We start from the raw sequence: 26,661 nt of genomic DNA on the forward strand, positions 1-26,661 counted from the left end.
CTTATTCAAAAGTAGGCTGATATACAACGTAATTGCAAAAAAAAAAATGTTTCAAACATAAATTTAATTGGCATAACTACAAAATACTGGTGGATAGTGTTGGCGATGGAGCACATCAGAACAGTTAAAATCTTGTAAAGCAAAATCTTCATTCCTCGTATTCCTGCATTTCCTTTGGGGTAAGTGTACCATAGGGGCAAGTGTGCCACCCCTGCTTTTTATAAAAACTGCAATAAATATTTTCTCTTTGAGCTCAACAATATGTTCCCTTATACTTCATAATACAATAGACTGGCCCTAAAACAAAAATGTTGTAAAACTCAACGGGGCACCCCCTAGATATGTGCCTTAGGGTAAGAAAAAAGCGCTGACAAAATTCCAACTCGATTGGTTGCTCCACCAGCTGGCGCATTCAATTTGAAGTTTGTATGGAATATTCGTTCCAAATATATTGTTACGTTTTGTATGTTTAGCGATATTGTATCAGGAGAAAACTTTGACAACCATTAAGATTATAACACAAAAACAGTAAGGCATTGCTCCGCCAGTCAAAGTTTAAGCACCACTGCGACAACCATCCGTCACCAGCCTGCCAAATAACATCAGCACAGCAAATCATTCTCAATACATAAGCGCACTCAAGTACATAAGGGAACGAAGACGAAACAACTCCACACCTAACAGCACGGATGGAAGAGCCGTAGGAGAAGAAGCGATCTCTACGGTGACGTTGCTCAGCATATGCGGGAGAGTGATTGCCCGAAGGCCGACACACACACACGCCAACCAAAGCCAGCACGATTGAGCTAGGGCGAGAAAGATTTTTCATCGTCGTTCTATTGTCAGTCCCCATGATGCGATCGGTCGGTTCGGTTTAATAAGCGGATTTTGCCACAAAAAGTTAGTGCCGTTTAAAGCCGGCGAAAGAGAACTTTTGCAGTTTTCCATAGTGAAAGGTTACATAGTTGTTACCGGCCGTGGCGGAAAACATCCGGACGCGAAAGGCGCCAGAGCTCATCATCGTCACGTGGCCATACGGTGAAAGGAAGGATCACGGTTTTCGCGGCAAATATCAACGACCTAGAAGGCACGAAGAAGCATTTTAGAGTGGTGAGTCAAATTGTAGATTGACAACGAAGTGGGAGCTAATTTTGTACATCATTCAGGCCAACCGCTTCGAAACCGACGTGATTGTCCGATCACGAGATCATCGCTGGCATCAGGACGGGCACGCATTGTTCAACAATAAGAACGCCGCAAATCCATTGTCTGCTGACGCTACTGCTCGGATCGCGATTCCGACGGAAAGAAAGGGGGTAGGTACGCTACATTGTGTGGGCAAAATGGCCGACTAATCCGTTCCTGATTTAGGGACGATTTTGCATCCACCAATAGCGCATAGCCACTGCAAGAGCCGTAGGAGGACCTCGAAGCGAGCCAGGTTGGCTGTCGCTTCCCTCGAAGCACCCACACACGACGAGAAACCCCTTATTGGGTATGTGTAGCCGGCAATCAAGAACGAGCAGTCACTAACCGGCAGAACAACAGGGTTTTTTCGTTGCAGTTTCGTTCTTTGGCTCATCGAAGGAAGGCCCAGCGAGTCTACACTCAGGGGTTCCCAACACCGCGGTGGAGGATCGTCCGTAGCCATATCAGCGTTTGACATTTGACACATCGGAGGAAGAGCGGACTGTGACTCACGACCAGGGGTTCCCAACACAGTAGTGCAAGGTCGTCGGCGGTGAATGACCGTCGAGAGCCAGCCGCTTCAGCTGAGGTGGTGCAGGAGCACAGAGCGTGCGACGACGGCGAGCGCAGACCGTCAGAAAGGATGCGGAGGCTGGTGGAGCTAAAGGCGGCGGGAGCATAATGGCCGGTGCCGTGAGTACCAGCAATCTAGGATTAAGCCACTACATGTAAGAAGGGATAGAATATAGGCCTCGAGGTCAAGTTTAGGAGTCAGGCAGTCATGATGGCACCCAATATATGCATTTAAAATGAATTACTCGTTTTGTGATTGAGTTGGAGCCCTTTGCCTTCAGTGTTTGTGCCGAATCCCCTTTTGATAATGGTAGTTATGCTCTACCGGGTCGGGAACTTGCAACACTGGCGCCCAACTGAAAATCCACAACATTTAGCTACCGTTCAGCGATTTTTTTGGTTTTGTTGAGCTTTTTGGTTTTGTGCATTTGATTATCCGGCCTTGATAATCAAGGATATTTTAACCCTTACGCATAAGATTTGATATTAAGATATGGATTATACACATTTGACTGACGAAGAAGTGACTTACGAGTTGGCTTTACGCCACGTAGTCAACCTAGGTCCGACCACCCACAGAGGGAAGGTTCTCCGCCTCAAGGCTCTAATCCAAGAGGAGAATCTTAGAGATAGTAAGCCCACTAGCTCGGAACATGTCATGAGTTCCCAATCCAATATAGAACTTTGCGAGTCGCAAATTCAGCAGCTACATATTAGCACCGAAGCAGCCATTCGGGCAGCTGATAATGCAGCTTTGAGTCATATCCGGACACGTCTTTACCACTATCGCGACCGTTTGAAGCTAATCCGCCCTCCGAGTGAGTTGCGGGAGACGCATGGCATGCTAACCGTGCATGTCGACGTGTTGTTGAACAAAATCTGCGGGACAAGTGTAGTGAGTGGTGTACCAAGGAGTGAGAGTGTTGTGAGTCAAGCACCGTCGACCGGTGCAGTGAGACGAAGCAGTGGCGAGAACGAAGGAGCAGTTGGAGGAACGACGGATGCCACGATTCCGGTAGGCGATTCTTCGAGGCAAGACTCCACACCACCACCGGTGACGTCATTCTCTGGTGGACAAGGACGAGGATTGCTGTTTTCGAGTTCGTTTCGAGACCGAGGCAACGAAGACACTGGGGAAAGGGAGTTTGGACAGCAAGCCGCATCACCACCACCTCCCTACCATCCCCGGGATCGCAATCCATGGAACTCCACGACACGGGAACACCAGTCGCTAGAAACCCGTGAACTGCAAGCAAGGATCACGGAGATGCAGGAGAGAGAACAGCGGATGCGCGAAGAATACTACCGAATGCGAGATGATTTGGAGCGGTTGATTCGCCGAGAACGACCTGCGCCGGAGCGAGCGGACGAAAGGAGAATCCAGAAGGCGGTGCACAACTGGCCATTCAAGTTCCGAGGCGAGAAGGACACGACGTCACTCAACGTGTTCCTGGATCGTGTGGAGACTTTTGCGAGGTCGGAAGGAATGAGCGACGCTACTCTTCTGAGCTCTATCAAGCACCTTCTTCAAGAGGACGCCATTGACTGGTATGCGCGAGCAACGTCACAGAACCTTTTGCGGACCTGGGACCAGTTCAAGCGAGAGATCCGCAGAGAATTTTTGCCCAGCGGTTACTCCCAAATTCTTCGTCTGGAGGCCAGCTTCAGATTCCAAGGAAGGGAGGAATCCTTCGCGAAATTCTACCGCGACATTTCGGCGCTCTTCCGCTTCGTGGATCCACCAATTCCGGACGATGAGAAGTTCTTCCTGGTAAAGAAGAACATGAACGAGAACTACGCAGCTATCGTCACAGCAGCAAGACCACGTTCACTGGAAGAAATGGTAGAAGTTTGCACCGGTTACGACGAGACAAAGATGCTCCTGAATAGGCAACGCCGTATTCCAATTCCGCACAGCGCGCTTCTCGAGCCGAACTTCGCCACGCCAGTAGCAACCAACAGACCACCACCGATTCAGCATCAGCAGCAGCCACACCGGTTCAGCAGGGTCCATGCGGTGGAGCTGGAAGAAAACCACCATGAAAGAGAAGCAGGGGAAGAGCAGTGTGAAGACGCATGGCAACACACCATCGACGAGCTTGTTGAACAAGTCAACGCGCTTAAGATGAACCTGGAGCGAAGATCGACGAGGCCAAGTTTTACCACACGCGACGAAAGACAATTCAGATCGACAGACAGGCTCAACCGAACCGAAGCTAACGTTTTGGGGGCAGGGCGGCAGCAAGCAAGAGAGACGCAAGCACAGCAGCAGCGACCGCAAGCCATACCATATGAACTACGTCAGCCACAACAGCAGCCAGAACAGGTTCAAAGAGGACAGGGCTGGCAAGCACGACAGTGGACTTTTCGCACGGTAGAGGAATCGAACGAAAACAATCGAAGAAGCTACCGTCTACAGCCAGAACCGGTCAGCCAACCGGAAAGTCACCATGAAGAACAGCAAGGAGCTCCGAACAATCAGCGGCTAGCGATGGTTTGCTGGAACTGCGACGAGGAAGGTCACAGATTCATGGACTGTCCGAAGCCGCAAGCGATCCTCTTCTGCTACCGGTGTGGGCGGAAAGGCTACTCGTTGCGCAGTTGCTTCACATGCCGCACGGACGCGGTAAACTATCCAGCGGAGAACCAGCAGTAGAGGGGAGCAGCTCTCCGCACAACTTCGGAGACCCCTCCGTTATACCCGAATTCGACAACATCAACTCCGTCATCATCAATCTCGGAAGCGACAATAGACCGCACGCCGTTATTTCAGTGCTAGGAAAGGAACTCACAGCTTTGCTGGACAGTGGAGCGAACTGCTCTCTGCTAGGAGGAGCAAGAGCCAAGCTAGCAGAGGAATGCGGTTTGCAGAAAGGAACCGTCTGTGGTGGAATAAAAACGGCGGACGGCACAAAACATAGAATAACAAATTTCGTCTATCTTCCTATCGTATACAACAACCGCAACGAAGTTCTTCCAGTGCTACTGGTGCCTTCCATTCCGGACTGCATCATTCTCGGAATGAACTTCTGGGAAAAGTTTGGAGTTAAAGCGGTGTGTTGCACAGTCGAATCCCAGCAGGAAGAGGAAGAAGGCAGCGAAGAACAAGAGATGAAGCAGCTGAGTCCCGAACAGAAGAGACGTCTAGAGCAGGCGATCCAAAAGTTCCCGAAAGCGGTTGAAGGCAAGCTAGGACGTACCAGGCTGTACGAGCATCGAATAGACGTAGGAAACGCACCGCCACGGAAGCAACGGCACTATCCCATGTCGCCGTATGTTCTGCAGGAGGTGAATAGAGAGATCGACCGAATGTTAGCGCTGGACGTGATCGAGGAGGCGCAGTTCTCGCCATGGAACAACCCGCTGGTCGCCGTCAAGAAGAAGACTGGGCAATATCGCGTTTGCCTGGACGCTAGACACCTCAACTCCATCATGGTGAACGAGGGCTACCCGATTCCCCAGATCGCGGCGATTACCAACAACCTCCGGAGCAGCAAGTATATCTCGTCCATCGACCTCAAGGATGCCTTCTGGCAACTACCTCTCCATTCCGGTTCGAGGCCGCTAACAGCATTCACCGTCCCATCCAGAGGCCACTTCCAGTTCAAGGTGGTCCCATTCGGATTATGTACAGCTAGTCAAGCTTTGGCGCGACTTATGACACACCTATTCGCCGACTTAGAACCGCTGGTATTTCATTACCTCGATGACATCATCATCTGCTCCGAGACCTTCAAAGAACACATAGCACTTCTTGAAGAAGTTGCCCGCCGGCTACGCCAAGCAAATCTCACGATTTCGGCGGAAAAATCGAAGTTCTGCAGGAAGAGCATGAAGTACCTCGGCTACGTGATTGACGAGCAAGGCTGGCGTGTAGATGATGAAAAAATCCAAGCAATCGTGCAGTTTCCAACTCCAACGACAAGGAAAGAAGTACGTTTTCTCGGTGTCTGCAATTGGTACCGACGCTTTATCGCCGGATTCTCGCAACTGGCGGCTCCGTTAACGAACCTGACGTCAGGCAAGGCCAAGTTCCGCTGGAATCCGATCGCCGAAGAAGCGTTCCTCAAGCTAAAAGCAGCCCTAGTTTCGGCGCCGGTGCTAGCGATGCCCGACTACAGCAAGCCATTCGCCATAGCGTGCGATGCCAGTGATACTGCAATTGGAGCGGTGCTAACGCAGGAGATTAACGACGAGGAGCACCCAATCAGCTATTTCTCGCAGAAGCTGTCAGCGTCGGAAAGAAAGTACTCAGTCACGGAGCGAGAGTGTCTTGCGGTGATCCGAGCGATCGAGAAGTTTAGAGGATACGTAGAAGGAATCCGATTCGTCGTGCACTGCGATCATGCAGCGCTCAGCTACCTGAAGTCCATGAAGAACCCGACGGCGCTGATGAGTCGTTGGCTGCTACGTCTGAACGCGTTCGACTTTGAGATCCGGTACAGGAAGGGATCTATCAACGTTGTTCCAGATGCTCTCTCGAGAACGGTGGCTGAAGCGGTATTCACGGTTGATCAGGTGCAAGATCCGTGGTACAAGCAGCTAATCGAAAGGGTAAAGAGCGAAGGAGACCAGTTCCCGGACTTTCGCATTGCAAACGATACGCTGTTCAAGAACTGCCGCTGCAAGGACGAAGTAGGAGCGGTCTATTACAAGTGGAAGCAATGCGTTCCGAAAGAGGAGAGACTTCAGTTGATCCGACGATTCCACGACGAGCCAGCAGCAGCGCATCTAGGCTTCTACAAAACCTGGCACAAGCTCCAAGCCCACTACTACTGGCCGCAAATGCAGCTGGAGATTAACGACTACGTGAGGAACTGTGCGACCTGTAAAGCGTGCAAAGCACCAGGGAAGAGAATGATGCCGCAGATGGGAAACCCGAAGCCGGCGAAGACTCCTTGGGAGATGATTTCGGTGGATTTTGTCGGTCCGCTTACACGTTCCAAACGAGGAAATACGGTGCTGTTAGTAGTAGTAGATTGGGTGAGCAAGTACGTGATCGTTAAGCCAATGCGCGCAGCGGATTCGCAGAAGATGGTGGAGTTCCTAGAAGAAGAAGTTTGTCTAAAGTTCTCTCGCCCACGGTTAATACTGTCTGACAACGGGAAGCAATTCGAATCGATGGTCTTCAAATCCTGGTTGGCGAAGCACAAGATCGGACATATGAAGACGGCTTTCTACTGTCCACAGGTCAACAACGCAGAACGCGTCAACCGCGTCGTAGTAACCTGTATTCGGGCGTTGCTGGACGGCGATCACCGAGAGTGGGACGAAAAGCTACCGGCAATCACGGCGGCGATAACCGCAGCTCGGCACGAGGCGACGGGTGTGAGTCCGCACGAAGCCAACTTTGGGCGAAACCTGTTGTTGCACACAGACCTCTACACACAGCAGGAGCTCAACACGCCAGAAGATCCGAAGGTAGCGCAGGACCTGAGACTCTCAGCAATTCGTCGAATCCAGAAGCTGATCATCGAGCGGATCAAGAACAGCCACCAGCGGGCGAAGCAGCGATACAACCTTCGCACAAGAACAGTAGCGTTCAAGGCAGGAGATTTGGTTTGGCGACGATCGTTCGTTCTCTCGTCAAAGGCGGATCAGATCAACAGCAAGCTAGAGCCGAAATTCGTTCCGGCGATCGTGAAGGAAATCCTCGGGGCGAACCTCTACGTGTTGGAAGATGTTCTAAGCGGCAAGAAAGGAAGATTCCACGCGAAGGACATCAAGGCAGACTAAGCGAATGTGTTCAAGCTATGCAAACAGGCGGTGCCTGTCAACGAGCAAGCAAAACGCTGAAGAAAACACCATCATTGGGCACAATTACAGCGACCAGGAGGGCAGAGAAGATCGATCCTGATTCTGCACTTCCGTTACATCGATTTGATGACATCATCCACGGGGATCTTCGTTCCTAGAAGCGAGATTCCGGACCGGTCGAGCTATGTACCCAGGCGGTGCCTGTAGACCAACAACAGTAGCGATCAAAAACACCATTTTGGGAGCATCAACCACGAAGACTGAGTGAGACGAACCGCTGCAATATTACTCACCTCAGCAACACCGATTGTGAGTCGACAGCAAGGATTTCCGTTCATCCGAGCGAGGTTCCACAACTATAAAGCTATGTCCACAGGCAGTGCCTGTCAACCATGAGTACCAAGCTTCAAAAACACGTACCAAGCGGGAAAATGGCAAAAGTCAGGTGTGATGAGCAATAACTTCAATACGACTACCTCTCCACCTCGACAGTTTCGTCAGCTTTGTTGTAGATCACGATCAACGCTAGAGACAGTACACGATTTGCGATCCCATCCTTCAGAAATCAGGACAGGCACAGTAGCAGGCAGGAGAAACAACAAGCGGTACCGAAATACTTCCATCGCGCCAGGAAGCGTACCGCGCGCCGTTCGCGAAGCGGGAGAAATCGCACCCTGTGTCTTTGGAAACGGGGAGCAGGGATCTCTGCAGTGCACCAGCTGGCTTTCGGATAGGAGGAGTGGAGAGTCGGAGATCGACGACCAACCATCGGTTCGACGCGGCTCAAAGCTTACGGCCACTATCAGGCGCGGCGAAATCGCATCTGGTATCACTGAGAGAGGAGGAGTCGAGGCGAGGCCTACGCGGGCAAGGGAGATTGGGACCCTGAAAGCCATCGTGAGTAGGGAGGCTCCAAATACCAACAAGGAGAACGCAGCAAGACATCAGCCTACAGCGGGCGAGGGAGATTGGGACCCTGAAAGCCATCGTAAATAGGGAGGCTCCAAATACCATTACAAGCACCTAGCAAATCGACGGCCTACAGCGGGCAAGGGAGACTGGGACCCTGAAAACCGTCGTGAGTAGGGAGGCTCCAGATACCAAAAACAGGACAATGAATCAAGCGTAGCGACATCCCGAGAAGCACCATCATCAAGCCATGGCAGCATCATGCCAACCAGGAAGAGAAACACTCACACACAAACACACCTAGTGGTCAGGCCGTTAGCCGATCGTGACAAATCGAGCACATCATCAACAATACGACCACCCTCACTACACAGAGCTATGAGTGGCACCACTACGAAGAAACGAAACACGATCTCGGCAATCCAGCCAATCCACGACTGGAGCGGTGCACACGAACCCTCAAGTGTTTCCAGTCAATTCGAATGCGTGGCCAAGGGTTAAAGATCTGGGGGTCGTCATGGAATCTTCATCCCAACGGTAACGCGACCAGGGGCGCGGTAAAACCCTATTTCTCGGGCCCATGACGATTTAGTCGCGGAAATGCTTCTTTTCTCAGTATATCCGCACAAACCAAAACAAAACCATTTTTCCTTAGTCTGTAAATATAGCTTCTTAATGTTTAGTGTGCAATTAAGCCTATTCTAGTCAACACAATAGGCTAGAATCCAATTTGAATGATGATTTGCCGTAGGATTTGATGAAGCTGGACAAGGACTTTGGTCAGAGACGATTTGAGAGGTCGAAAAATCTGCCAGGCGCAGCTGGCGTAAAATTTGGTATAGATTAAGATTATGTAATTAAGGCGATAGTGAAGATCTGATTTGGCAAGCAGCCGAGGCTTGCGTATGATGAAGTTTAGTAGAGTTAAGCACACGATGTAACTTGAGGTCTGCTCGAGAGCTTAGTTGACCGACTTGTCTCTGACCATCATCCTAGGAGGATGATTAAAGATTTGTTGGAATTTTTCATGAATTGTTTGATCACCAATTCATGAAAAATTCTTCCGCTACGGTAGAGTTGTGTTACGTTTTGTATGTTTAGCGATATTGTATCAGGAGAAAACTTTGACAACCATTAAGATTATAACACAAAAACAGTAAGGCATTGCTCCGCCAGTCAAAGTTTAAGCACCACTGCGACAACCATCCGTCACCAGCCTGCCAAATAACATCAGCACAGCAAATCATTCTCAATACATAAGCGCACTCAAGTACATAAGGGAACGAAGACGAAACAACTCCACACCTAACAGCACGGATGGAAGAGCCGTAGGAGAAGAAGCGATCTCTACGGTGACGTTGCTCAGCATATGCGGGAGAGTGATTGCCCGAAGGCCGACACACACACACGCCAACCAAAGCCAGCACGATTGAGCTAGGGCGAGAAAGATTTTTCATCGTCGTTCTATTGTCAGTCCCCATGATGCGATCGGTCGGTTCGGTTTAATAAGCGGATTTTGCCACAAAAAGTTAGTGCCGTTTAAAGCCGGCGAAAGAGAACTTTTGCAGTTTTCCATAGTGAAAGGTTACATAGTTGTTACCGGCCGTGGCGGAAAACATCCGGACGCGAAAGGCGCCAGAGCTCATCATCGTCACGTGGCCATACGGTGAAAGTAAGGATCACGGTTTTCGCGGCAAATATCAACGACCTAGAAGGCACGAAGAAGCATTTTAGAGTGGTGAGTCAAATTGTAGATTGACAACGAAGTGGGAGCTAATTTTGTACATCATTCAGGCCAACCGCTTCGAAACCGACGTGATTGTCCGATCACGAGATCATCGCTGGCATCAGGACGGGCACGCATTGTTCAACAATAAGAACGCCGCAAATCCATTGTCTGCTGACGCTACTGCTCGGATCGCGATTCCGACGGAAAGAAAGGGGGTAGGTACGCTACATTGTGTGGGCAAAATGGCCGACTAATCCGTTCCTGATTTAGGGACGATTTTGCATCCACCAATAGCGCATAGCCACTGCAAGAGCCGTAGGAGGACCTCGAAGCGAGCCAGGTTGGCTGTCGCTTCCCTCGAAGCACCCACACACGACGAGAAACCCCTTATTGGGTATGTGTAGCCGGCAATCAAGAACGAGCAGTCACTAACCGGCAGAACAACAGGGTTTTTTCGTTGCAGTTTCGTTCTTTGGCTCATCGAAGGAAGGCCCAGCGAGTCTACACTCAGGGGTTCCCAACACCGCGGTGGAGGATCGTCCGTAGCCATATCAGCGTTTGACATTTGACACATCGGAGGAAGAGCGGACTGTGACTCACGACCAGGGGTTCCCAACACAGTAGTGCAAGGTCGTCGGCGGTGAATGACCGTCGAGAGCCAGCCGCTTCAGCTGAGGTGGTGCAGGAGCACAGAGCGTGCGACGACGGCGAGCGCAGACCGTCAGAAAGGATGCGGAGGCTGGTGGAGCTAAAGGCGGCGGGAGCATAATGGCCGGTGCCGTGAGTACCAGCAATCTAGGATTAAGCCACTACATGTAAGAAGGGATAGAATATAGGCCTCGAGGTCAAGTTTAGGAGTCAGGCAGTCATGATGGCACCCAATATATGCATTTAAAATGAATTACTCGTTTTGTGATTGAGTTGGAGCCCTTTGCCTTCAGTGTTTGTGCCGAATCCCCTTTTGATAATGGTAGTTATGCTCTACCGGGTCGGGAACTTGCAACAATATTGAGAATTGACCCAATGTCACTGTTTCGTTCCGTATACTAGTTGATCGCGTTCAATTGAGCCCAGAATGACAAATTCACTAGTTGATACCCTAATGAACATAATTGCAGAAGGTTGTATCTAGATTTAAGCTCGTTTTCATTAACATTTCAGTTATTGAAAGTTAGGCTTAGATCAGCCTCCCTTACAGTCACATATATGGCTATGTTGAGGAAATACAAAGCAGTATAGCATGAGCTTAGCAAATCTACTTCAAACAGTTAAAACACCAACTTTATCAATTTTAATCATGATACAACCTTCTACAATATTGTTTGCTTTGGTATTAAGTACTGTTTTTGACATTCTGGGTGCAATCGAAAGTGATCAACGATTTTCCTGAACCAAACATTAGATGATGCGCTAAATCCCATATATTAGAGCTAAAAATCCCATATTAACTTCAATTCAAATGCGCCAGCTCATGGAACGACCAAATGAGCTGAAACTTTCAGGAAGTCTTCTTCTAACTCTAAGGAATAGTTCTGGAGGATGCCCCGTGAAATTATACAACTTTAGTTTTCTCCCATATTAAGCTGGGCCAGTCTAATAATACAATGTTGAAAATATGATGAAAATTGCTCTATTTTTCACGTATTTACATCGATTTGTGCTATGACAACCAAATTTGAGTGGATTTTTATAAGATTTCGTTGTTTCAAATAGGATGGTGAAAGGTAAATTATTAACAGATTTTTCTAACGTACTGCACATCGTGAAACTATTTAAATGTGTAAGTTATTGTGGCATTTGAACAAAAAAAGTATTTCGTTTTACATACGAAATCCAGTTTGGTTGAAATGTATACTTATAGGGGCAAGTGTGCCATCTATTTGGTAAACATAAAATGTTGGAGTGAAATTTATAAAAATGTAAACATCACCAACAATATCATAAGAATAAACCAAAATGAGGCACCAGTAGTAGTTTCGGAAATATAGTAGGAGAATAACTGACTGTTTGCCCCCCAAAGTGATTTTCGCTCAAAATAATCAATAATAACATGTTTTTCGGCTTATTAGGTACCGTTTTAAATATATCCACATCAATATTTTACCGTTATTTAGTGCTGATCTAGTTTTATAATAAACATATTCGTCGTAATATAAGGGTAATACATATATTGTATTGAATGGAGACTAAAATAACCATTTTAGTTATTCGAATTGAGTAATAGGCAGTTACGCATGTTTTGAACCTTATTATAAAGCATCCCCCTATTACGGTAAACTTACAATTATTTTTCAAATTATCGATTATCGTCTGCTTTGTAACTAATATTAATAGGAAATAAAGAAAACTTCATTAGAAGTAGAATTACATGCGATGTTTATTCGGTGGCCGTCTTGCCCCATATGGGTGGCACACTTGCCTCATAGTGTCGAAAAATAGGTTATTTTGGTTGGTATTTGAAATGCTCCAAAACTAATACTTTTTGAAATTATTTTCTTTTTAAATGACACAAAGGCTATGAAATGATGTGAAACTAACATCATGAGGCTAATTTGGTGGATTTTATAAGCTTTAGGCAAAGTTAGAGAACAATTTGCTTAAGGTGGCACACTTGCCCCAAATTCCGCTACCTATCAGAACAACGTTTGCAACGTTTTGGATCATCTAACTGGTTAATTAGGTCATCATACGATATGATGGCAAAGTGTCGGCCACATTTTCATATTTCCAAACTAACTTTTTCTTCAAAGTACACTTTTTTATAATTTTGAGTTGTGTTTAATCCTTCGACCTTGACGCTTTCTTCTGCGGGGGCCGGCGATGAGGGACAGGATCAAACATGTCGCGCATCGGTCGAGTAAAGTGAAAAAGTGCCGCGTTCGATTACCGTGATGCATCAATACCCGGACACTTAAGCAAGACCAAATGTTCAAACACTATTTTCATTAGGTTTTCTCCAGATTTAGTTGATGTTTTATTATGCTACTAAAAGATTTACATCAGATCTTGGGAGTAATGATGAATTTCATGGTGAAAACAACTATAATGTAGTGAAATTCGTTTAAACAATGTTGTATGTCTTGTTCATAACTCCGGACACTACTGAATCAAAAACCGGACAGCTGTATCTTACCACTTGAAACTAGTGAATTAATTCGTAAAACATGTCTCAATTCAATTTAATAAAACAGTCATCAGAATTTCAATCATACATGGCCTCTAGAATATTTTATAAAGCTATATGAAAGCGAATTTATGTCGTAATTACCTTTCATGAAACTGACGGTATCCGATTGAGGGTAGGCTGTTAAAGCTGCAACCATGAAACTACATTCACGTAGTTTATTTTAGCAACAAACAGAATTCTGATAATTTATTACACTTTGAATAACTATTTTCCAAGTTTCCACATAGAGATATCTTACAAGTATTCACACACGCAGGCAGAACACGGGGTTCAATGACGATGTCCGGATTCGAAGTCACTTGTATATAATTCCGGACAGCAGTTTTTAACACCTTTGAATGTATATTCACACAATATTTCACGGCATGCTACTGTTTCTAATCTATAAAATATGAATAGTTTCAACGGTGAGACGTAATATGATTTTTCAACAAACTATGAAAGGTTCGTCACTGTGAGTGTCGACATATACTCTAATTCATAAATCATTTATGACTAATTTTTTTTTCAAAACACCTTTTTCCTTTCACTTTTATTTTTGTAATTGAAAAAAACTTTGAATGGTTCGCCACTACAAGTGTAGACTTGCGAAAGGTTCACTTTATTCAACAAACTTTGAAAGGTTCGTCACCTCAAGTGTCGGCATAATTTTTCAATCAAATGAAAATATTATATTTACATATTAGTATGTTTATATCTCACCAATAATTATTTACCATGGTCTAATCGCTTATCAAAGTGAATTCTGTGACCCAACGATCCTCGCCATTAACAAACATCCCTCCCAGTAATCTTTGTGGAGATGCAGAGGCAAACACGGTCTCCAAATAGCAAAGGTTACACGCTAACATTCCTTCCCCCAATCCCACCTGACTGCAAGGACGTGGCCGGCGCCGTTATTGACCATGAATAAATAGAGGCACTGAATTATGCACACTGAAGAAGATTATGGCCAATCCCAGCCGACCTTCTAGTTGATTCTTTGTGCATTTTCACTGACTTCGGTCAATCACGGAATAGCAACCATTGATATGTGTAGTCAGTCTAAGCTAAGCTAAAAGTACACTTTTTTATAATTTTATTGGAAAACACCACCGATCACAAAAGTCGTGTTGGCTTAAATGAAAAATGTGACAATTAGATTAGTGTAACGCCCTTAGTATACAAATTTTTGATTAAAAGTCATGGTTTCATGACACGTAGTCATGATATTATGAAACATAAAATTTTATGATTTCATGACCTCTTGTTAATGAGTCCGGATTTTTTCCATACATGGAATCAAATAAATGTAAGTAAATTTGTTGTGTATAATTTAAATAGGGAAACTTCACATGATTTTATGCATCTTTTATTATATTATAGGATCTTCATAGTTTAAGTTTATTTATATTTTTAAATAGAAACTCTTGTGAGCGAATTGTATCTTTGCATATGTGGATAATTTTGCACTTTATATGCAAACACTATTTCCGTTGCCTGTCAAAAGTGTGAGTTATCCATTAAAATTTCAGAAAAAAATGTTTCTATCATTGATATGGATCCAAAATATTGAACTTGATTATTTTGTGGTAAAAACTATAAATTTCATGCCTCACTAAATAAGGTTTTGGAGGCGAATGACTGCAAGTTGTCCGATACAGTAGTTTTTAATTGAATCTTCAATTATTTACGCTGTATTCAAAAATACAGTTGATTTTCATTTGCTACTTTCAAACATTAAAAAACTTATATGAAAATGTCTTCTCCTGTTGAAGCAAAATGGACACTGCGTAACAGACTAGAGCTGATACTTCGAAAAGAAAGAAACGTTACTTCAAATACAAAACTAATCCATGATATTTAGTGTTTAATGCAGTGATTATGATGCGAAATCATAAACTCGTTGAAAATCGTCAACTGTAGATTAATACTAATCTGGAGGCAACATTGATAACATCTCTGCATGAAATGGCGTCGATTGGGTTTAATCGTACTATTGGTGACGTAGTGACGCATCACTACGATTTTCTAGTGCCTAGAGCTTTGTCCGAGGTTCTGCGAATGATTGGGCGACAAATGTCCTTTAAACTTTAAGGTTACTGCCCCATAGGGGCGTCCACTTTGCCCCGGTAGCTTAATGATGACTACCATTTTTTTTTTTTTTTTAAAACAAAATATGGTTTTTATAACTATGCAACAATTGGGGCCCAGAGCGGTAAACGCGCAGCTATTCAGCATGACCATGTTGAGGGTCGTGGGTTCGAATCCCGCTGGTCGAGGATCTTTTCGTCAAGGAAATTTTCTCGATTCCCAGGGCATAGAAGTATCTTCATACTTGCCACGCGATATACACATGCAAAAATGGTCAATCGGCAAAGAAAGCTCTCAGTTAATAACTGTGGAAGTGCACATAAGAACACTAATCTGAGAAGCAGGCTTTGTCCCAGTTGGGACGTAACGCCAGAAGGAAGAAGAACTATGCAACAATATTTACCAAATGCTTAGGACTTAAAAAAGCATACTTATCATCAAAAACAGTCTAATTTTTATGCCGCGCCAGTCAAAATGAGCCATACTGCCCCGTCTCCCCGTAGTGGGCATCCTTGCCGCACTGTTCGGTTTATTATTATACCATCGGTAACATTACCTGTTACTAGAAGTTTAGAAAAGGAGAAACCGATTCGAAATTTGATCAATCATTCGGCGATTAATAATACAATCGAGGGTGGGACGTTTTGCATAATTTTATGGGTGGACGTTTCACATAATGGACGTTTGGCATAAAGAGAGTTATATGCCTTCTTTAAAATGCTACCTGTTCTTGTATGGAACGGCTTATCATCGTCCTTATGCGAAACGTCCTTATGCGAATCGTCTTTATGCAAAATGGGTCATCCCCAATACAATCCTAGGACAGGACGTAACAGCTCAACTAAGACTGCCCCGTTGTTTTTCAGTCTATAACCTTGACGAAGCAAAAGCCAGTGCTACTAGTATCCTTTTTGAGCAAATCTTGTGAACAAATTAAAATATCAAGGCTCATAATTTGGTTGTTCCTTGCATGTTTCATTAAATAAGTGCAATAGAGGATGTCAGCTTTTTCACAATCAGCTTTATATTCAAAACCGGCGTTAATTTTAGAGAAAATATGCACAATATCCATTGCAATGCTCTAAATCAAGTTTTTTCATTTATTTTAGCATTGTAGGAGCACTTGCGGTAAACTTAACATAAAATAGATTTAAAACAAAAAAGTTTCATGAAAAACTTCCAACCTTTGGTAAAAACTCTAATTTATGAACTAGCAACACGGCCGGGTGAGCAACAAAGTGCCCTGTTGTCCAACTCAACGATGTAAAAGTAGGCCTTTGCCAAAACGACCAATGCGAAGTGGTCTTTTTTGACAGGCAATTGGTTTCGTTTTTGTACTTATATCACCGTATACTTTGAATATTCTTTTTGCACGCAAGTTGGTCGCAAACAATCTCATGGGCAATTCAAAGAGCACTCATAATCTCGAAAAACTCCTTGCGATTCTTAAGATTTGTATAGATTGAGCAAAAATTAAGTATAAGCATAAGCATTGACAACCGTACAATTCGTAGTTGCTACTCCGTGATTGACCAGACTAATCGCAGTTGCACAAGGAACCAACAAATGTAGCTTGGGAATAGCTTTGCCATCTTCAATGTACACTTTCGAGAACCCCAAACATTAAAAAGTCAATAGCGGCGCCGGCCACGTCCTTACGGTCATCGGGAAAAGGAAGGGTTATGAGTGTGACATCCATTGTTACTAGAGACCGAGATCACCTCTGCATCTCCATGGATGTCACAGGAAGGATTTTTTAGTGGAGAGGGGAAAAAACGCCAACAAACCTGCATCCCGCCATCTTCACTCACAGAAGAGAGGATCCACAAAGAGAAATCGATCATGCGACCCACGCCCCTATTCCAGCACACGCCCGAATTATTAAATATTTGAGATAAAAGCATGTAACGGGCTTACCAAATTAATCATCCGTCCGTGACTGACCAGGAACGCACTCCGAATCACAATCAGTTCACTAAAACAATGATCAGCATCTTCAGGGAAAAACGCGAGCGAAAAATTTTGGCATCCGTTTCTTTGTGATTGAGCAAAAATTTGGCAAAAAGTCTATAATTATAATAAAGATACTGGTAATTTAGGGAGAGGTAAAATCTGCGATGGTCATGGAGAAATGAGACACCCTAATATACATTGTAATGAAACATACATTGAACATAATTTTAATAAAAGGGAACCATTCAAATTAATCATATTATGTTTCTTTGAAACAAAAACTGCTATTTGCTTTATGAAATTAATGATTTCAATCCTTTTCAGCTTGCTATACTACATCTCTTGTCCGACATTGAACGTCCCTTGCGATCATCAAAACACCAATCAAACCAAAACTCAACTGCGTAACAGTGCCAGTGATTATAATGTTATAAAATATGTCACTCATATTTCGCTAATGATTCACAATCAAATCTGCGTCGCCGTTTGCGTAACCGACTATATATACAACGTTGAGCAGTCACGTGCGTTCGCCTAGCTGTTGATTTGTTTCACTTTCGATTGAATCTCACATCGCTGCGCTTCGATTGCACCAAGGTTAAAAATTGTATTTCAGTGATGTTTATAATTATGTGTGATAATTGTAATTTTGCTTGAATTTGTTGCGTGTAACTAAAGATTTTTACGATTTTATACAAAAATCGGTGTCCTTAATGATGACACTGTTAGTATTAAATTCATAGTAACTTACCTGATACAATTCTCCGGATCTCCCTCGCAATCAGTATTACAACGGAACCGCTCCCACGATAGCCAACCCATTGGTGGCGTCCTGGCGAGGCCATTCTCGAGGCTGGAAATTTCCGCCGGCAGCAGGAACACGGCAAGCACTAACGATACTATCACAGTTTGGAAAACGCAAATCGTCTGCAGGGGTGAGGTACTGCTGCTGTTGCTATTTCGCGAAGAACACTGCTGCTTCGTCCCACCTTTCGATTGCCGTTTCAGAATCATCTTCAGTTTGTGTGAGACTGAAGGGAGATTGTGGTTCTGTGGACGAATTGGAGAATATAGGGAATTAGTACACCCTGATTTTAAGCAGTATGATTTATAAGGGACGTTTAACATGCAACTGTTTAAGTTGAAGTACTAAAAAGGCGTGAAGTGTGACTTGAATGCAAACGTTGATGAATTCGTTGATGTTGCATTTCCTCACGTAGCCGTGCATGCCTTCTACAATCACAATCCTAATAAATAATAAGATGTTATGCTTGATGCTGGGGCTTGATCTTTTGACAGTTTGCTGTCATATTTATAACCTCAATGTGTGGCGCGAGCCATACCATAAACTACCGCGCCAGATTGGGTTGTAAGACAGTGGTTCCCAAACGTTTTGGAGAATCTCTAATTCATCAAATAGTGGTTGATTGAGAGCTGGAAGCTATCTTATTCCTTACAAATAGGAATTTGAGATCAGCTCAATTTCTTAAAAATATGAACTTTTTGCCTATTGAAAGAGATCAAAGGGACCTAACAGGAATCATGACAAGAGAAACCAAACGGAACCAAGAGATGACTTATATCACATTTACCACATTTTTCAAAGTTTTACGTTGGCATCAGTATGGAGCTTGTATACAATGTTGTACAACAAGAACCGCAACTTAAGCGATTTGGGAAACCCTAAACTAGGCAGAAAGCGCTCTTTGAATGGCGCTACTCGGGTAGTTACAGCGATCAAGATTAGATGCCAGATAATCACACTATTGTTCCACTCTTCTTATTCGGCCAGTTACTCAACCTACATCCTACCAACCGCCCTTTACTCCGATGGAAAGCCTTTTACCTGGCAGTAATCTCCGGCCAAAAAACGTGACTTGTTAAAACATCTAATATGACCACCTGGTTATCTTACGACGTTGGTCCACTTATTACGACCGCGTAGTGACATCCGACAATAGGGCACATTTAAGTCCATATTTTGACAGTTTCACCATCATGTCTTTGTCGGGAGCCAGCTGTGAACAGTGAGTAGTTAGATGTTATGCAACTCTCTCTATGCAAGTCTCCCCTTAGCTTCTTTGTCGGTCCTGTGTCGCCAAATTGAGCCATTTGACTTTTTCGTTGGTCGGCCTCTTTTAGTTTCGGCTACCAAAATACATATTGAATTAATAACAACAATGACGAATTTTATCATGCTCCATTGGGCAATGGACTTGTGTACTCTTCAAATGACGTTTGCAACTTTGTCTCCCAGCAGCTGAGTAGGATGATATGCAAACTATGCCTAACCCAAATAATAGCCCAATAAACATTGCCATGAGCATAGTTTGGTGTAGGTACTCCAGCCAAAGCCCACCAATCCGGTGGTTGATGATTTGAATACAATGGAAAAGTGAATTCGTTCGTAAAGTAGCCGCAACTCGGCGGTCGGTGCGGTGTTTCAAAGTTTTCCCACCGCGACGACTACTGCTCTGAGCAATTATGGGACCTATAAATCTTCAGTTTACGCGTTTGTGTCAATTAAGAAAAAGGGCGCCATCAATCGCCACGCTCGTATCTTACGATTGGGCATGGAGGCAGGTATGTACCTACTTGTGGTTGTATGGTTGCTGAGGCCGTTGTTTGTCGATTTGCTCAGTTTGACTTTACGAGCTGTCGAAGCGTTTGGTTTTATCGTCGTGGAGCAATGCATTTGCAATGGCATTGACTGATGAAACGATCAATGGCCATTTGAGTCCCGTTTATTTATTTTGAATCCCATGAACAGAATCCTGTTTTATAGAGGTTCAAGAGTAAAGTGGATATTCCGTACTTCTATATTCTATGCCCATTGCTTATCTGTGAGTATCTCTTCTGTAATTCTGTTTTGACTGAGTTCTGAATAAATACTTTAGGATTCATTAACATGGACAGTGGGAGAATGATTCCCAAGATTATAAAAAAATCTTTCTTAGGAATCTTTCAGAAATTCACATCGGAATGCGTTAGAATCTCATCCAGTATTATTTGACAGTTCTGCCCAGTATTGTGTGAGAAACACATCATAGGTTATATGAGAACTCTGCCATAGTTTTAGGTAAAATTCTGCCAAACATTTTGTGGTTACCATGCCCCGGATTCGATAGTTAACATGCTATTGGGTCTGTGAAAAATCTGCCCAGCATTCAGTGAGAATCCTTTCCAAGTTTTCCATAAACGTAATGGTTCTGCTCTAACAAGGGTTATGTGAAAAATATGTCTGATTGTTTTGAGAACCCTTCTCGCTTGTGAAATTTAGTATAAGTATTATTTATTCGTCGTCCTAAATAGGATTTTGCTGGTTTGGATGTTTTTTTTTTAAACTATTTACATCAGAAATGACTTTAAGTATCATAAACTAGATTGAGTCAATCCAAATATTAAAGCGAAAAGTCTATATTTCCTACAAAAAAAAACTTTATTTTCTTGAAGAAAACACGCTTTTTTGCAATGTCAAATAAAGTTCAGTTGCGGGGTGCTTCGCAATTCGGGCGATACTGACAAAATGTACACAATTCAAGAATAATAGCGATGAAATTGTAGCTTCATTGACTATTCAATGTTCTTAAACTTTTCCCCTACTGATCATTTAACTATTCAAAAAAAAAAAAAAAAACAAAATTTGTAGAAGGCTAAACATCTCCTTATGCAAAAGAAGAAGCTTTTGCGTCTTCGGCAAAGTTTCAGAACGTGTAACATTGTCGAAGGCACCAAAGTTCTAGGACTTCAAATAACAAAGTTGCTATAAAAAATATGAAAACTACTAATGGTAAAATCTATGTAAATAAAAATGGAATGGTGTTTGTATGTCACGAAATGGCTTGAGAACAAGACTTCCGATTTGCATAATTCTTTCACATTTGTCTTTTTAAGGATTCCGATGTGTTTGTGTGAAGGAAAAGTTTTGGGAAGTTTTCGGAGAATTCGGTAATACGAGAGAGACCTCATACGTAATTTTGTAAGGGTGGTTTGGCAAGACGAAGTTTGTCGGGGCAGCTAGTTAACAATAAATCTATATTTTTTATATGAAAAAGGAGACATATTTTGAACTCAGATATCTCAAATATATCAAAATATATATCCAACTGGGGGGCCTTCCTTAGCCGAGTGGTTAGACTCCGCGGCTATAAAGCAAAGCCATGCTGAAGGTGTCTGGGTTCGATTCCTGGTCGGTCCAGGATCTTTTCATAATGGAAATTTCTTTGACTTCCCTGGGTATAGAGTATCATCGTACTTGCCACACAATATACGAATGCGAAAATGGCAACTTTGGCAAAGAAAGCTTTCAGTTAATAACAGTGGAAGTGCTCATAAGAACACTAACCTGAGTAGCGGGCTCTGTCCCAGTAAGGACGTTAATGTAAAGAAGAAGAAGATATCCAGCAAATTTTGACATTCGGTAGATGAAATATAGCGTATTTTGGACCATTGTTAAGTTTTTTGAAAACTTGCAACTTTCTGAGTAAAATAATGATAGAAAATACAATTATTTGTTTAAAAATAAAAATTTTCAAAGAAAAACAAGTTTTTTTTTGTATCATACAGCACATGCATGTTATCGAACTTGAGTGACACATGTGACATAAAATGGCACATATAACAATTTTGACGTAAATAGTACAAAAAAGTAAAATATTAGTAATTTCACATTTTAAACAATAGTTTCGTAATATGAAATCCTAGAACTTTGATGTCTTCGATAACTTGTCGTATTTTTACACGTTCTAAAACTTTGCTGAAGTGCCGCAGCTATTAAAAAAAGTTTACAATGCAGTGCAACCTATGCGGCGAAATTTCCAACAAACTTTTCTCATCAAACTAAAGAACAAATAAATCCAAGATAAGTCTCCGAAGACACCAACCCGAAAAAATGCACTCCTAAAGAACTAAAGTTTTTGCCTGGCTAAATTCTGTTCGTGGCCCAGTGTTGTCAATTGGTGGCATTGACATTTTTTCATTAATTTTATTCCTTTGTAGTCGAAATGTTTTTGAAACGATTGAAAATATGTTTTGCTTCAAAGTACAATAATTTTAGACTGGCTGAAATTATTTTGAGATTTTAAGTGATTATGATTGGAAAATGTGTGATTCATACCGAAATGGCAAATCTCTTTTTAAATATAAATTGACGTTTTTAAGAAAACTCGAACTTTAACTTTAAAATTGAAAAAACGCATGTTTGGCCGAATATTAGACAGAAGGTCGAAAGGACAAAGGTTGAAGTACAAAAAAAGAAGGGACAAAAGGTCGAATACATTTTTTCAAAGAAGGGAAAATGAGAAAGCAAATATTTTTCGGCCTTAAGTCCTTTTGACCTTCTGGCTTTCAAACTTTTGATTTTCGACCTTTTGTCCACAAATTTTTTATAAGTTTCTAGAAATAATGGGAATCAACTCGATAACAATCTATCATTAAAAAGAGATAGCATTCTTATTAAAATAATATTAGCTAAGTGCCATTCATATTTTTAATAGTACAGCTCAAACAATAGTCTATATAGTCTGTGAAGTTATAGGATAGAAGCACTGATTTTGGCCATAGTGCCAATTGTATCCATAGTGGATTACATATAATTTTACACAACAAATTAGCATGAAACAGTTCGTGTTAAGTAGAACCCATTCACGACTCTATGACACTACCCCGAACGCCACTACCCAGAAAGTCTTTACCTCGAACTCCGTTACCCCAAAAGCCATTACCCAGAATGGGTCATTACCCCGAATGCCATTACCCCGAATGCATAACATTTTGAGATTTTTTCTAATTAGAAGGTGGGGAGATAATGGTACGATTCCTAATTAGTATTAAATAAGTTTAGCCTGACAATGTATTTTTCAAATATTATAAGATAAATAAGGAGCTAGATTTTCAGCAAATAATTTTCACATACTAAGTTTCGTTTGGTTTTGTCCTCTAAAAATGAGGTTCACATAGACACACTGCAATGCTCTGTAGAACAGCCAATTTCGAAAAGAAGGGAGAAATTTATTAGGAAGAGGATAGCTATAATATTCACAAAATAAAGATGTAGTAAAGTTTCGTTTTGGATGCTGCTACACACTTCCTTGCCACCCTGATTACCCTGATATTATCGCTGCAAGTGTTGTCCTATGGAACCCGCCTAAAGACCAACCTGACCTGACAATCGTTCCTTCATTGATTGTGGGAAATAGCTGTGTTTGATTCAGGACAATGATGAAATGATGATGGCAGAAAAATGGTGAGAAGTTTAATAAGAGGCCTCTTTTAATGCAAGAAGCTAAAAGAAGGGCAAAATTTCTTATTAGAATTATAGCAGGATTAACTTCAATGAATGCCTTAAGGATATCTTGCTTTCAAAAAACTTAGCTGTTCCATTGAAAATATTAGTGGCTAGCTTAACCAACGAATCTTTAGAAGAACAGGCTATTTTATCAAGAAGGGCGAATTTCTGGTTAAATGCTTTCAGCTATGACGTAAATAATCACTATAACAACATGATGTTATCGCACAACCTTTATTTTTAAGAAAATAAAATCTTTGTTAAAAACAAAATTGAAATGTGAACATCACCAAGAAGTCCAAATACCGGTCAGCACGCAGCTGTTCAGCAAGACCATATTGAGGGAATAGATTCGAAATCCTCCGATGGCGGATCTTATTACATTTAAAATTTCCTTGACATCCCTGGGCATAGATGCACATGTTCAAGAATGATAAAATGACAAGGAAAATCCCCTGTTAGTATAGGCGATGTCATAACAAAAATTAGGGAGATTTTAGTATTAACTGATTGTAGTGGCATTTTCGAATAGGAGTAAATCCTACAAGGGTGGCTCTAAGAAGTCTGTGCTTATACCTTCAAGGATAATACAGATACTGTGAAGTATAGAGATATCATTGAGTACTGTTTGCGGGTTTGCTCTATAAATCCATAGAGCGATACTTTCCGGAGTTGCCTGATATTTATCGAGGAAATGAGTTTTAAAAAGAGCTTTGAATGACTCAAAACTTCATACAATATTTTAGGCTATCCAGTTCTTACGATTCTAGTTAGGACAGAAGACGCATTACAGTATAGTTATCAGACGAGTATGTAATTTTGATATACTTTAATTAATAATAAAAAAACCATACCCGAAACGTGCAAATCTGGTACAAGGTAGAAACAAAGGTGAGGTGTTCGTAATAAGAGTATGCAATGTTTTTGAAATGGAGATTTGAGCGTAGAAATGTAAAGCAAAAAACTTCTTTTCTATTTAAGTTCTTGCGATTGTGACACGAGACACTTGTGGATTACAACATAATTAAGACGGGATTTGTTGTTTTGGCAGCTTGTTTTTTTGTGTTACATTTTTGTTCATTAGTAAATGAGTTACAAAGAATAAAACAAAATTTCGTCTACTTAAAATAAAATATTTTAAAATTCAATCAAAAGTATAACTGTTATATTTTGAACAGATATAGCAGTCTTCTGCCTATTTTCCAGGGTTAGCCAGTTTTCCAGGGCAGTTAGTTTTTCAACATAAATTTAAGCTGATTATGCATAAGCGATTGCTTTCAGAATCGTTGTGAAAAATTGTGTCTTATGCTTTCAGAAGAACCTTTGTTATAATACCTAACAGATTATGTTTCAATTGTGTTGAAATTCCCTTGGCTGACATCCCAAATTGAGGTGATCATGGGCGTAGCTGTATGAATTTAATACTTAGCCTTCCTCCAAGGATTTCTATAACAATAAAACACATTCGAAGAAATTAATGTTTCTTTTTGTTTCAAAATCCTGAGATCATTTCACGAATCCATCATAAAAAAACGTGCAAATCTGGTACAAGGTAGAAACAAAGGTGAGGTATTCATAATAAGAGTATGTAATGCTTTTGAATTGAGAGTTGAGCGTAGAAATGTACAGGAAAATACTTTTTTTCTATTTAAGTTCTTACGATTGCCTTGAAAGCCTGACGAAATTGAGAAAAAAAGATTATAATATATGAATAAACCACTACACATTACGATGAAATGTTTACGAAACAGAAGAGACAGTCATCCTTTTCACGAGGATTTAGAAAGAGAGACGTTTAAAAAGGGCAACTTTTGGTAATTTTTGATGAGTTCTTTCAGTGAGATAAGGTTCACCAGGGCCATAAAATGATTAAAATTTTCTCAAAATTAATAGTGAAAGATAAAATATTTTAGTTGACACGAGATAATACCCAACTAGTGGATTACAACATAATTAAGACGGGATTTGTTGTTTCGGCAGCTTGTTTTTTGTGTTACATTTTTGTTCATTAGTAAACAAGTTACAAAGAATAAAACAAAACCGTCTACTTAAAATAAAATATTTTACAATTCAATCAAAAGTATAACTGTTGAACAGATATAGCAATCTTCTGCCTATTTTCCAGGGTTAGCCAGTTTTCCAGGGCAGTCAGTTTTTCAACATAAATTTAAGCGATTGCTTTCAGAATCGTTGTGAAAAATAGTGTCATATGCTTTCAGAAGAACCTTTGTTATATACCTAACTGATTATGTTTCAATTGTGTTAAAATTCTTTTGGCTGACATCCCAAATTGAGGTGATCATGGGCGTAGCTGTATAAATTTACTACTTAGCCTTCCTCCAAGGCTTTCTATAACAATAAAACACATTCGAAGAAATTAATGTTTCTTTTTGTTTCAAAATCCTGAGATCATTTCACGAATCCTTCAAGCTCAGTCTGCTGAGAGCTAATTATTGCATCGATCAACAAAACAAATATATGGTTTTTTATGACTCACCAATTTAATTGCGTTTTTCCCATGAAAAACCACAACCCATTGATGGTTTCACGCTTCTATATGCTATAAAATTTCCCATTAAAATTAACCTTTCCAAACGGCATCGGCTTCGATGGATAATATTGAATAATAGTTTAGTAGTTGAAACCGATCCGCTTCACGGTTCGTGCGGTGTTTGATCTCATCAATCGATACGATTACACGTTGAGCTGCCGGCACCGCACCGTCATCGGATGCACACATCTGCGGTGAAGCCAATAATAACGAACGCTTCAGTTGACATTGAAAGTGTGGATTAGCGGCATTGTCTTAATACTGACCGCAGTGATGGCGGTTATGGGGCGGCGGTAAGGCTCATTGTCAGGCTGCCGGCGAGCGCACTTGAATTAGTCTTGTTTTTATTCACGATCAGGCCGCCAATCGGTTGTTTTTGCCTAAGATCTGTATGTTCGTCGCACTGTTTGTCAGTTCTGGCCAAGTTTTTTTCTGGGGTACGTGTGACCCCAATT

At 42.2% G+C, this 26,661-nt stretch overlaps 2 protein-coding genes across 7 annotated transcripts in view; one reads left to right on the forward strand and one right to left on the reverse strand.

The window, feature by feature from the left end:
- The window catches only part of LOC5566513 (6-phosphofructo-2-kinase/fructose-2,6-bisphosphatase 1), a 399,659-nt gene that overhangs the window by 78,947 nt on the left and 294,051 nt on the right, over positions 1-26,661 (forward strand). The window lies entirely within an intron of this gene.
- The window catches only part of LOC5566514 (alpha-N-acetylgalactosaminidase), a 254,907-nt gene that overhangs the window by 37,065 nt on the left and 191,181 nt on the right, over positions 1-26,661 (reverse strand). For all 4 annotated transcript variants that reach the window (XM_021845467.1, XM_021845466.1, XM_001650856.2 and 1 more), the window contains exon 3: positions 18,121-18,419. In XM_021845467.1, coding sequence (XP_021701159.1) covers positions 18,121-18,383 — 263 coding nt within the window. In that variant the 5' untranslated portion in view covers positions 18,384-18,419. The remainder of the gene's footprint in view (positions 1-18,120; positions 18,420-26,661) is intronic.

Source organism: Aedes aegypti, chromosome 2 (genome assembly GCF_002204515.2).
Source record: "Aedes aegypti strain LVP_AGWG chromosome 2, AaegL5.0 Primary Assembly, whole genome shotgun sequence".
Lineage (NCBI taxonomy): Eukaryota > Metazoa > Arthropoda > Insecta > Diptera > Culicidae > Aedes > Aedes aegypti.